Source organism: Lolium rigidum, chromosome 1 (genome assembly GCF_022539505.1).
Source record: "Lolium rigidum isolate FL_2022 chromosome 1, APGP_CSIRO_Lrig_0.1, whole genome shotgun sequence".
Taxonomy (NCBI): domain Eukaryota; kingdom Viridiplantae; phylum Streptophyta; class Magnoliopsida; order Poales; family Poaceae; genus Lolium; species Lolium rigidum.
In genome coordinates, this window is record NC_061508.1 from 242,193,569 (window position 1) to 242,206,733 (window position 13,165).

The 13,165-nt window shown below is 43.2% G+C and overlaps 2 protein-coding genes and 1 non-coding gene across 3 annotated transcripts; all 3 read right to left on the minus strand.

The window, feature by feature from the left end:
- Positions 1 to 617: 617 nt before the first annotated feature.
- On the minus strand, positions 618 to 690 carry TRNAA-CGC. Its single transcript has one exon. It is a non-coding gene; the product is annotated as a tRNA-Ala (tRNA).
- A 1,212-nt stretch (positions 691 to 1,902) lies between these two features.
- LOC124683410 lies at positions 1,903 to 5,206 on the minus strand. Its single transcript, XM_047217923.1, has 8 exons — positions 4,723 to 5,206; positions 4,537 to 4,636; positions 4,309 to 4,374; positions 4,045 to 4,162; positions 3,361 to 3,449; positions 3,068 to 3,129; positions 2,577 to 2,673; positions 1,903 to 2,378 (listed from the first exon to the last, which is right to left on the minus strand). Exons 1-8 carry the CDS (start codon positions 4,989 to 4,991, stop codon positions 2,319 to 2,321), a joined length of 861 nt encoding a protein of 286 aa, XP_047073879.1. The 5' UTR covers positions 4,992 to 5,206; the 3' UTR covers positions 1,903 to 2,318.
- A 1,454-nt stretch (positions 5,207 to 6,660) lies between these two features.
- LOC124691925 (leucine-rich repeat extensin-like protein 5) lies at positions 6,661 to 12,985 on the minus strand (the record flags this gene model as incomplete). Its single annotated transcript, XM_047225216.1, is given in 9 exon segments — positions 6,661 to 8,247; positions 8,326 to 8,460; positions 9,016 to 9,069; positions 9,174 to 9,251; positions 11,013 to 11,095; positions 11,320 to 11,362; positions 11,615 to 11,740; positions 12,537 to 12,806; positions 12,917 to 12,985. Coding segments are annotated over 8 exon segments (2,220 nt in total). The 3' UTR covers positions 6,661 to 6,816.
- Positions 12,986 to 13,165: the final 180 nt, after the last annotated feature.

Sequence of the window (13,165 nt, forward strand, 5' to 3'; positions counted from 1 at the left end):
CAGTTGGTTCGCTGGAGGCGCAACGAGAGGGAAGGGAGGGTTTTGGGCGTGCCGAGCATTCCCGCTGCATCTCACTTGCTTCGCTCGGTCAGAGTCAGACCCGCTCGCTGGCTCGGTCTACGGGTGGTCTCGAACGGGTCGGGCCGGGAGCATATGCTCCTAGCTTTGGAATGAATTTCTAACATAGTTTTAAAATATTAAAAATTTCGAATAAAAAATTAACACGTATTACATCTCAACACTCTATGTGTTCGTAAAGCCAAGATTTATTGTATCATGTGTAAAAGTAAATAGTTGCTTATAAAACTTTTCACATCACAATTTTTTTTTTAATCTTTTTCACACGACATACAAAATCTATCAACTTTCTGTGAAACTTGGCTTGCACACATGTAATGTCGACATATAAGCCCTAAATTTGTGTTCATATTTTTTCTAACATCTTAATTATTTTTTTGTGTAGCAGGGTATGCTCTTAAGTTTAAAAGTGGCCATAGAGTGTTTGCTAAAAAGTAGATAGATTTCCGAAAGGAAAAAAAAAGTCGAGGGAGTAGATAGGAACAAGTTCAGTTAGCTAGGCCGTGTGCCCGTGTACCACTAGAGGGACCAAAAAAACGTGGAGGTGCGGGGAATCGAACCCCGTGCCTCTCGCATGCGAAGCGAGCGCTCTACCATATGAGCTACACCCCCTTCACGAGTAAAGGCAAGCGTCGGTCGACTGAAAAACAGAGTAAAATCGGTTGCCCTCCGCTCCGTTCGATCGAGATCCGACGTCCAGAATCAACCGCAATGTAACTTTTACGTTTTGCCCCCTATTTTTTGGAAACTCAACCCGCAGTCCTTCTCTTCCCCAGTTTACAACAAAATCCTCACCCCGCTTACAAAAAAAATATACTATTACAACAAAATATTCACAACAAAATTCAAAATGTAAATGTTATAAAAAATGGATAATTAACAACTATTTTTCTACATGTTGGTTTACAACAAATATTGACAACAATTACAATAAAAAATCAAAAGCTATAACAACAAAAAAACATGTGTTCGTGACTATGAAAAATTGGTTAAACAATAATACATTTTCTACATATTTAATTACAATAAAAATCACCAAGTATTTTACCAAAAATTATAGGCGATTACAACAACAAAAAAATTATGGCAAACGCCCAGGTAAACATTACAACATCTCTTACATGCTTTCTTTATAAATTTTATATGCAATAGTTACAAAACTAACAAACGTATACAACATCTCTACGAAAAAAAAGTGTCCATGACTAAAACAATTACACCAAAAATCACAAAATAATTATAACAAAAAAGTCATCTGTTTACAACATATCAAGAAACACGCATTTTCGTAACATATCACTTAGAAAAAACTTACAAATTATGTCGTGTGAGTTTACAACAAATTTTTATCTAATTGTTACAAATCTGGAAACAACACTGCACATTTCTTTTAAAAAAAAGCAACACTCCAGTTTTGGGCCGAAAAACCAGGCCTATATGGGCCGCGCGGGAGTTGTTACAAATCTGGAAACAACACTGCACATTTCTTAAAAAAAAAGCAACACTCCAGTTTTGGGCCGAAAAACCAGACCTATATGGGCCGCGCGGGAGCTGAGCGACCGACGACCGATCGCTGGCCAGCGATCGGTCGCCGGATCGGAAGCGTTTTCCTTAACTAAATGGCTATAACCAGGTAAAGCAATAGCCGCTCGCAGCTATGACCCAGTCCCATCATCTGTATCTACGCACTCGATCTTCGTTCTGCCCAATTTCCGTCAATGCAAAAACCGGTCAGAAAAGTCGCTTCGCTTCATGTGCCTGCAGAAATTAATACAGCCACCATATAGGTAAAACCAAACTTCAGAATTGGCCATTATTGCACAGTGAGAACAGTAACTTGATGTCTTCTATTTTTGGCATCATCAATAGACATTCAAAATGTCGCATACGGCAATCACAACCTATATTTACAGCCGTCTGAATCAAGTCAGCTCCCAATACAACAACAAAAGGATAGTAATAAACCCCTCCCCTCATATCGCTCGCCAACTGTTTTACATTCTCTTCACTTTCCCCAAGAATCAAGGATAAACAGCGGATGGCTGCAACAATTAGCTCGCAGCAAAAAAAGGAAACAACACACCCCTCAAAGGCTCGTAACTTATTCCGTGCCGCCTTGGTCAGTATACCATCTAATTCTACACCGGAGTTCTTCGTGGCATTTGTACAGATCAGGTAAAAGCTCCTGTCGTCTTTCTGCTACAGGATGCTTACACTCATTGCTTCCAGTTTATCTTAAATCAACTTCGTGCTTCGTCTTTAATATGAGAGTTATGTAGTATATCACCATAACAGGCAACCTTCAGGAGATCACAACAAACACGCCATATTACCAAAATGACACGAAAAAAACATTAATACAATGAATGCCAGTTCAGTGAATTTTTTTTTTACATTCCTATTGTTGGTAGGTTTCATATCATTAATTCCAAAAATACATAGTGCTAATGAATAAATCCTCAAAACATGGTATAAACCACAAGAGGTTGTGAACTTACCACTCTATCCAGTTGAAGAAGTGAATTTAGGCTGTCTTCATTTACTGGTTCTGGCAACGGACGCATCTGACCCATGATACCAGGCGTCTCACTCATTCTGCAACATAAATATACCTAAGTGAGCAAATAAAAATAAGGGCGTAAACGACATAAATCACGATGTGTCTTCCATCTCCCACTGCTTTTATCTATGCAAGGAAGACTCCTTTGAGGGCCAAACAAAAATCATAGGAATTCGCTTGACTACAGATTAACATACAAAAGTAGTGCCATCACTCACTCGGTTTCTATATACACTTCCTTTGATCAGACAGGTGCCATGCAAGATTCTACACATTTGTATACAAGAAATGACTTGAACAAACTGAATTAAAGTAAATGGGAAAAACCTAACCTATAAACTTAAGCATATGTCATGTGCACAACCAAACTAGTAGCATACATGAGACAAATGAAATACAAGCAAAATGTAACAGATAACAATGTCATACCTTTTCGAAATTGTTCTGATATTGTTATTCGTACGTAGAAAGAGATCCATATTCTCCCCCAGCTATAGGAAATTTGGAATTTCAGACACGATTAGCACAGCTCAAGCTTTCATTTGTAGCTTTGAATTAATTTGTGCTGCATGAAAATGTAAATTTTCATTTACATGTTCCATCTGTGTGGGTGGTTAGCTCCTATTAGAAAGTGCCCACTGCCCAATGCCCATTTACAGTACAATACGGCAGAGCAATACATTTATTCCCAGAGATAAGAGATAAAAGTACATCATGCAAACCTTGAAAGTTTTAATATTTGCAGAGATCTGACTGAGTAACTGGAAATTTTCCTCCAGAAGATGCTGAGTTGCATTATCCACAACAGGGACTGCATCAGAAAATGAACATATGAAAATTATCAGGTGAATTAAAACAAACATGAAATAAGTCCACATAATTGCACAAGGAAAACATTGTTTTTGTAGTCATCATATCTAAACATCATTATACTCGCATTATTATATATTGCAGTAGAATAACACTAAGAGATATTAGCACACAAACTTAGGCTATATTTAGTTCTTGAAACTCATCAGTTTTCTTCTACTCATCAGAGAAGGCACTAAGCGATAAACACAAAACACTCATGTGACCAGGTATCTATAATACGACCTCAAAAAAGGAAGAAACTATATGTGATTGGTGCAACTGAAAATCCAAGAAATTGCTCCTTAATGAACTCCACACACACAATAGAATTTTCAAGAATATCAGATTAAAAAAACTGTGCGCATTCAATGGAAGAAACTATATTTGATTGGTGCAACTGAAAATCCAAGAAATTGCTCCTTAATGAAACTCCACCCACACACGATACAGTTTTCAAGAATATCAGATAAAAAGAACTGTGCACATTCAAGGGAACAAACATGAAACATTTGTCCATGGATAGTTCATCAACATTGAAAATATTTGGGACCAACCTTCATTCGTAACAAGGCTATTTTGTCCTGGATAATGCATAGGCGTCGAAAAGGGGACTAAATTATTTGGAGGCGCCATTTGGAAATTAGCTTTCGAGGTAGAAGCGACCATTTTCTCCTGCAACGATGTTCAGGGGAGCATCATTATCATAAAAAACATGATTAATGCTATGGGCTTAAACAAAAGGATCTACAAAAGGTTTTAAAAGCCATAGCTACCATAGTAACAATAAGTATCCTAACGAACCACTCAAAATAGAATACCTTCAAGTCCCTTGTCCTTTTCCCTGCATAGAATTCGTCAGGCTTCCTCCTCCTGCTCTCCTTCCCCTGGATTGGCAATAGCATATCAGCAAAACAGGCAAGGACCTCTCTCTCCCCTCTCCGCTTGCACGTTAACTACATACTTGGTTTGTAATTTGTAATTTGGCAGATAGTAAATGAACAGTTACATCAGGTCCACTTGATTTGCAACAGGAAAGGAGAGCTTACAGCAGCCCACTGGCATCTTATCGCGACGTCCCTGATAGTCCTGGTGCGCAGCATAGCAGCGATCTTGATGTATTTCATAATGGTGGGCTCACGAGCATACCTAGTTCCTCCATTAGCACAAGTAAGGCAGTGGTCGCGTGGTGGTAAAACAGGGACGACGAGAAAGAGGGGTTGGAAGAGCTGAACCTGACGAGGCCGTCCTCGAATATGGCGAGCTCGTACTCCGTCCAATCGGAGGGCGATCCCGTGACGAACTTGTACGGTGGCGCCCCCTGGGACGCGGGAGCGCTGGGGGGAGGGAGGAAGACGGCAGGGGCAGGGGGTGGTGCGGGAGCGGGAGCGGGAGCTGAATCTTGATTGGACTGGAAGGAGAGCATGCCGTGGTGGTGGAAGGAGGAGCCTCCCTGGTGGAGGCCCATGCCCATGCTGGAATCGGCGGCCATGTCCCAGAACATCGGCGAGCGCGGGAGGCGGAGCAAACCCTAGCTAAGAAGCTAGGAAGGCCATGACATTTCGCGGAGGCAATGCAGCCGTAGAGGAGCGGGGAAGACCTGCGCTGGTAGCAATGGTACCTAGGGTTTGCGGGCACGAGGATACGATTATGGAATTCGCCGGCGAGCAGCGGCCGGCCGGCCGGCGGCGGGAGGAAGGCGGCGGAGCGGAGTCAGATGAGACGGGGGAGGAGAATACTGCTAGCGGCTGTGGCTGCGGCTGCAGTTGGCTACGCTACTCGGACTAGTACACCCGGGGTGGGGCCATTTGGCTGCTTTACAAGGGAAGAAGGCCACCCCTCTTTTTGGGCAGAATAATAAAAGCATCTCAAGAAAGAACATAAATGCGACATTTTTTATTTTACTTTAAACATTAATAAAAGTAATAAATTTACGGGATATTTAAAATAAAGTTATTGTAAAACTGAAAATCTGATGTGCGAGCAAATGTTTCACTCTTTTATTTTGGTAAGATTCATACAAAGGTGACTGAGGTGAACGAGGCTCACGAGCAATGACGGTGGTCGCCAAACATGTTCCGTCGGCACACCGGAGGGCTCACCGACGTTTTGGATGGGTGGTGCCGATGAGGTGGGCCCAAGACGACAATCGAGTAGGAAGAGGAACGTTGGCGCTAGAGCAAGCAACCGAAGCGTGATTTTGGGGAAAGGTAGAAGATAGGAGGATAAAGAAGGTATTGTACAAGTTGAGTTTAAGGTAGACCATTCGCTCTCTTAGACCAAGGGGCAATAGGTCGTGTTCTAGCTTCCACAGTGAAAGTAGAGATAGCTTACTAATATGGAATAGCTATATATGAACTAAGGACCTCTTCGGAATTAAGATCTTTGGAGAAAAAATATGGAGGACTACAATCCTACAAAAAAAACTAGTACATGCCATTTAGATCAAGGATTGTGAGAAAGAAATTTCATAAAATAGGAATTATTTTCCTTCGTTAGCAAATAATCTCGAAATCCTCATATTTTTCCTGTGCTACATTCAAAAGACTTGTTCAACCAATCATGTGTTTTTTATTCATGTAGTAGTGGACGTGACGTGACATTTCATCTTACAATTTTCTATCGATGTGTCTTTTTACGATCGTGTGTTCCATAGTAGAGGCTCTAAATGCCATGTCCTAGCAAACGAACTTACCCCTAAAAGCCCGGGGAAATGATGACCAAGACGAGATTCCGCATTTTTGACCCACAAATGGCTTTGTTTCTATATATGTTGGTGGTTAGAATAATATGCTATTTTTGACTATTTTACCTCTCCCTCTTCTTCCTTCCCCGAGTCCTCATTTAGCACCTCGCATGTCTATCTGTATTTCAGCTAAGAATACACAGATATCTTCATAATGTGTAGTTTAAGCTCAGAATTGAAGTATAGATTCAGTTTCATGTCAACATTCATTACAAGAAATTTTAGGCCTGCATATGATCCATGTATGAATTTCACTTTCTCAAAGATCAGATAGCTACATTTGTCCATCAACAAAAAAAAAACTACATAAAGATAGTCAGCGACTGGCAAAACACAGCCATTTTTGTTTTGTTCTTTAATGGGTTAAGCACCAACTCCTTGACACGGTATGCTTCTGCCAAAAAAAAAAAAAAAGTAAAAGCAACGCTCAGGTCGCTTGCAACTCCAAGCCAAATCATCTTCTCACTTTCCAACGCAGCTTCCATTCTACACGGAAATATCGATATCTCATTCAAGCCAACTGATGACATGAGATCCTCAATACTTAAATTCCCCTCCAAAAAAACATCCTCAATATTCAAGGTCAGCCTGTTGTTTCTTTACTCCCTCCTGGCACCGATGTTGGCGCAAAAGGATCGTATATTGGATTGGGGCCACCTGGATTTCCGCCTTGCCTGTTTGCATTTGGAAATGGATTATGCTGAGGTGGCATGAAATGAAACGGCATTCTGTTTGGTTGATTCCCTGGAGGGAATGGTCGAAACTCGCTAGGTGATGGATTCCCAGGGAATGCTCCATGAAATTGTGGAGGTGGAGCATGCATCCGGGCCTGACCCATATGACTTGCATCCAGAGGCCTTTGGAAACCCTGAACTGGGGAAATGGGACCCTGATTTGCAGGACGGAAGGGCGGGCCTTGGGGTAAACCAAATGGAGAGTTAGATTGAGCTCCCATTTGACTGGCTGAAGGTGGTAGGTTTGCCGAAGGTGGCGCCTGAGGCCGAAAGGTAAAATCACCGGTGGATGGACGTGGAGGTCTCGGAGTAGCTATTGATGTCTGACTATAGCCTGTGTTTGCTGAACCTGAGAAAGGCATCCCATGCACATTGCCGGGTGCTGGTCCAGCTTGAGGGAAAGGTGAAGGTGCGCCTCTCATTTGAGGAGGTGTTGACATGGGAGGGCGCATTTGCATCGACGGCTGGTAATGTGTCTGCGGTGGAGCTCCAGCAGGAGAAGATGGTACTTGCACCGACTTGGGACCCTGAGATGAAACTGAAGGAAAAGATTGGGGGGCGCCAGAAGGCCTGGAATGCAGTGTTGCTGGAGGAGTGAAGTTTGCTCTTGGCGGATTCTGAGTTCCATAGCTGGTGGACGTATTTGACTGAGAAGTGGTAGATGGAACAGCACCTGGCAGGGGTGGAGCTGCACCAAGAGGTGAGACAGAAATAGGAGGTCTCATTGGAATAAAACTTGGAGCACCTTGTGAAGGCCTCTGGGAAGCAGGGGCATAACTTGGCCATCCTCCAGATGCATGGGGTGTTTGAAGGGGTCTAACTGGCAGTGGTGCAGGGGAAGATGACATCGGTTGCAGGTTGTACGCACTTGCAGGTGGTCTACCAAAAGGATGTCCAGTGGAGGGGTTGGCATGGAACTGGTGTGAAGGTTGTTGAGTGTTCGGCATTGACGGCTGAAATCCAGGACCAGGCAGTGGGTTTCTTGGCATATAATTCATGTGAGGAGGTTGTCCTGTATATGGTGGCATGCTGAAAGAACCAACAGGATGTTGCAGCTGCAAAGAATTGTTGGGGAATGGGTTTGGTGTAGGCCCTGAAGAAGGAATTGATGGAGCAACGCTTTGAGGATTGGGAAGCCAATGAGCATTATATGATTGGTACTGAAATAAGCCAGGCTGAGAAGCGGTGCTCTGCCCCTGCTGCACATCAGCTGGATTTACAACACCAGAGGTAACTGCCGAAGAAACAATCGCAGTTTCTGAAGTATCTGTTGAATTTGCCTGATAATAAATAGTTGGTGGTTAATTGACAGCATAATACGATTTCTAGAGAAAAAGTGACCAGGCTTCTGAACTTACTGAGACAGGAGTAAGAAGCAGCTCAATCAATGCAGCTGCAGCATCAACTTTATCATAAGAGTCAGCTGACACATGTATGTATAGGTCCTTATAAGCAGCTCGCGCTTCATGTATATCTGACTGGCGGACCTCAGCCTGAGCATGAATAACAATTTTAGGTTTTCTATAGGTGTAGTGTGCTGAAAATCCTATCAGAATTATTTACTAACTAATAAGGGATAAATACACAGGGAAAATATTTGATGCAGAACACATAAGGATAATACCTTAACGTCATAAGTTATCAGAATCCCTAAAAATGAAGCTTAAAAACAAGAAGTGTGTCTATTGACATTGCCAAGGAAATGATCCTAACTAACATTTTAAGTTAGCAGATACGCGCCAAGGAAAGCAAGGGATTAATAGAAGCCCAACTCAGTTTTTTGTTAATTTCTCCTCACTGCAGTTTACTGAATCTATGCTCAAGGGAAGGGATGTCAACTGAATAGTTTGCATTTAAAGATGTACATGAAACGGCACTAAATAAAAGCCATACCAGCTATACCAGATGACAAAAAACAGGGTTAGGAGGCTTGAAATAAGTCATAATAATTAGTCTGTCGTACTGTACGAGGTGCATGACATATTGCTCTCACTTGCAGAAAACAAGCAGAACTATCAAAAATTAAGGAATCGAGAGAACAAAATTACCTTTTCACCATTGCCTTTCTTAGTCCCATATACTCGTATTTTAGCTCCAGTTTCCTGGCATATAGTAAACGAATTTATGGTATATTCTTGTAATATACTATTATCGTGGATGTTTCAACAAATTAAATTATAGGGTTCCAAGAATAAATCATTCTTACCTCTTGCAGTCGCTTCTGGGTATTTTTCTCAGGTCCTATAAGAACTCCAATAATGTTTTGTCCTGGATGTGCTTCTGTCTACAATAGCCAACAGCACAAGCTAAATGGACCACATTTATACACAGAAAGCAATTTAAATTTGTTATCTAGTACTCAGATTTAGATTTTAGTTTAAACTAGGAAAAAAACGTGTTGCAACGGAAGAGAATAAAGCTGCAACGCTAATGCACGCAAAATAAGTTCTCATTAACATGGTGAGGCACCGAGTTAGATGATGCCGACACAGGGGTATAGTGTGTAAGAAATACACATTATCATGACACGAAAAAGTTAGATGATGCCGACACAGGGGTATAGTGTGTAAGAAATACACATTATCATGGTACGACAAAGAGTTCGGAGAGATATTGACAAAAAGCTCCACCATATTTGGGACAGTCTTGTTAGTGAACTACCACTTTTGCTCGTTTTGACACAATACTATTTTTAGAGCAGGTGTGACACATAGCACTCATTGATCGGTTTCCTGGTATTAAAGCCGTTTTCTTGCCGGTGAGCCCGCTGTCAGATTCTACGTGGAATACACATGACTCCATCATCCCCCTTTTCCAAACTCAATCCCACTAGTCTGCCGCGCCAACCCAGGGCTCTCCCCCCAGTCTGCCAGAGAGGACATGCCGCGGCCTTCCCGACCAGGATTTTCCATGATGTGGTGGAACCGGCCACCCTACCCGTATGTGGCCGTGAGATGGGCCAGGCGCATATGGGCTTTGGACCCACTGGAGGAGAGTTATGGGCTTGCCCTGGAGTCTACAAAGGGGAGCACAAGAAACTGTCTCACGCATCGAACAGAACAGTATTGAATCGAACCTCCTCTCGTCTGGCTGCTTCTTCTTCCTAGCCTCGTCTCTCTTCAGGTTCGGTGCTACCACGAGCACCATTATATCCTTGTGCGTTGACCTCACGCCCCGATCCTCACCGGCGGCCAGGGGGTGTGACACCTCGGGGCGGCCGGGTTTCTTTTTTCTCGTCTTAGATGTGGCGTGGACAGGTTCTCGATTTTCCTCCTCCGTTGTCATGAACAGCATGTAAATCCTCCTTTAATTTTGCTGACCAAGCGATAAATCCTCCTTAACCATGCAGCGTGATGCTCTCTTCCATTGGCACATTATTCCAAGCCATGAATCCGTACTAAACATTTAGGAAACAACGTGGCTGCTGCTTGTTTTTAAGGACGGCTTGTTGATTGTAAGAAACTAACCTATATAAATCGGCATGACTCAGTCTCACAGAACGAGGCGGGACTATTAAACGGCACTTGCCTGGATTGCTGCTGTCTATAAGATAATTTCTAAATTAACGTACGTGACTCTCGTGGGCTTGTGGTCCATCAGCCCCAGTAACCTCCTACGCGGCCCAGTAAGGCGGACGGCGCGACCGTGGACCAGCGAAAAAAAGGTGAGGTGAACTCACGCAGAGAAACAAAATCGCTATGGAAAACGTTTCGCGTTTAAGCGGTGGCAATAAAAGTAATTTTAACTAAAAATAAGGGTAATAATAAAATGGACGGTATTTTGGGAAGAAACCTTACTTCCTATATTAGTAGGTAAAGAAGGTACTACATCTGCCCCATATTAAGCCTACCAACACGTCGTATAATATTGGACAGATTTAGTAGCTGTTAATCATGATGCTTTATACTACAGATGGCACCAAAAATCTGACGTAATCATCTTGAGATACGAATAGAAGATGGAAAACAAATAAAACAACTACTGGTACATGTACAAGCTGCAAACTAATAACCAATAAGCATTAAGCAGCAGTGCATTTACATACAGGCAGAGGGATTTTTGTCTCCTTGAGTAATGGCTTGTAATCATCAGGAGCTTTGTATCCTGGATTTAATTGGAGTATTTCTCCTGCAGAGAATACAGCCAATTTAACAATACATTTTGGACATACTACAACAAAGCATAACTAACAGTCTAATACAGAGGCATTCAGCCCCTGCATATGCTTATATTAAATATGAGATACCCCCTTGATGAAGCAACCTTCCATCAGAGACAGGACGCAATGACACAGAAGTAGTTTTTTATTCAGAAGATGAAGTGAAATAAACAAAGAGGAGAACTTCTCTCACCAATAATTTCTCGCTTTTCGAGCTCCAAGAGCTCAATCTTTCCCTGCCAAAAAACAAAAATGAAAGAAAGCTTATCAAATGAGAGCATACAATTGTTTAATAATCATGACCCCAACCAGCATGCCTTAAAAAGCACATTGAGTGAGAGCATGTATTGATAACTCTTTTCCTATATAAAGCACTAGCAGAGCGCCTGCCATTAATGGTTACAAGAACACATACTAAAGGACTAGATACAAGTGCTTTGGCACCAAAAGAAAGGGGGTGATGGCATGTTGGTCACATAAAGAGATACCTCATTTTCTTTTGGATTTTCGGCACCGTCAGAAGTTGAACCCTTTGCAGTAACCGATGAACCTTCATTTCCTCCTATCTCTAGAGCTCCAGATGTCAGCTCCTTGTTAATTTGCTCCACTCGAGTCTGCTCGTGCAATATTATGAATTAATGAGACCTGGCAACTGAAGCATCCTTCATGACAGAATCACAAGAAAAATGCTCTTTTCTGCCTAGCTACAGGAAGAGGAGCAGCTACAACAATACTTGGGCCTAGCTTGGACAAGAATGTGGAATTACAGGTAACTAGATAGGGTGTTTTTATATTTATAGTCACACATATTGACACAAGGCACCATGCTAGTAGCCTACTACTATGTTCGCTAAAAGTAATTAAATAGATGCGTGCACCACTGAGTATATATTAAAATGCAAATGACATACTAGCTCACAGGATAAGATACGGGTGCTTTGAGAAAACACGATTGCAAGGTGTACATGCTTATGACCCACTACGATCTGAAACTATTCACAACTTGCCTTACGCTATCCAAGAAGAAGAATGCAACTCAGGGTTCTAGGGTTAACGAATGAATGGAGGAAGACAGCTACGGGCATACCAGGTACCTGGGTTTGTTAAAGATACACAGAACATTGTTGCACAACCTCTTGAATGTTTAACAGTATAAATGTGCCCAACTTGTTTGCATTCCAACATCAGAGGTTTATACTGATGCAAATGTTATCTCGTACGAAGCATTACTAATGGTATTTGATTTGCATTTCATAAGTACAGATATAATGCAGCAGATAGCATACAAACTAAAAGGTACGCGCTAATGAGCTACAAGCCCATCACTGTAAGTACATACATTACATTAAAAAGATGGACATAGATCACTGGATATTACAGTACTTGGGCAGCTCGAGGCGGTCACGGTACCTGGTAGGCCAACGCCTTGGCTCTCCTGACAGCAGGATCGGAGGCGAGATCAGGGCCCCATTTCGTCTTCCTCTGAGGAGGTTTGGAGTCCTCCTCCTTGGGCGCAGCTGGCGCTTCGACCTTGCGGACGGCCATCGAGCCCGGTATCTTGTTCTTGGGTATGACGAATCCAGCTTTCGCCCCGAACATTGACAGCTTGGGGGGCAGAGACGGCGGCATGGCGGGCTTCGCTTGTCGGGCAGGAGAGGATTGCTCCAGTTTCGCGGCCATCTGGGATTGATGAATCGATGAAGAGGAATTGAAATCCTTGAAGCTGAAGTTACTGAGATTGGAGCTGGAAAGCAGGGGGGTGGGAGCGGCGCAGCAGCCGGGACACTCACCGTTTCTCCCCGCGCCTAGCCGGCGCGCCCCCGTCCGTGGGTCGCCGGGCAGAACCTAGGTATGTGGCGAGGGAGCTTGGTGGAGGTCGGGGACGCGGGGGAGGCGGGTGATGCGCCGCCGACAGCGGGGGCGCGATGGTGGGCGGAGCGCGGCGTAGGGTGGAGGGCGCGGGCCGCCGACGTCGCCGTCCGCCGGCGCGTCGCCTGAACTGGGTCGAGTCGGCGGCTGAGGGTGAGTCGTGTTGTTTT

Bases quoted from the DNA above. Each gene is read 5' to 3' on its own strand.
- LOC124683410 (XM_047217923.1), bottom strand. From the start codon at position 4,991: ATGTTCTGGGACATGGCCGCCGATTCCAGCATGGGCATGGGCCTCCAC. The intron at 2,674-3,067 runs GTATGACATTGT...TTTATGTTGCAG, and splicing joins ATCAGAACAATTTCGAAAAG to AATGAGTGAGACGCCTGGTA. The intron at 2,379-2,576 runs GTAAGTTCACAA...GATCTCCTGAAG, and splicing joins TTCTTCAACTGGATAGAGTG to GTTGCCTGTTATGGTGATAT.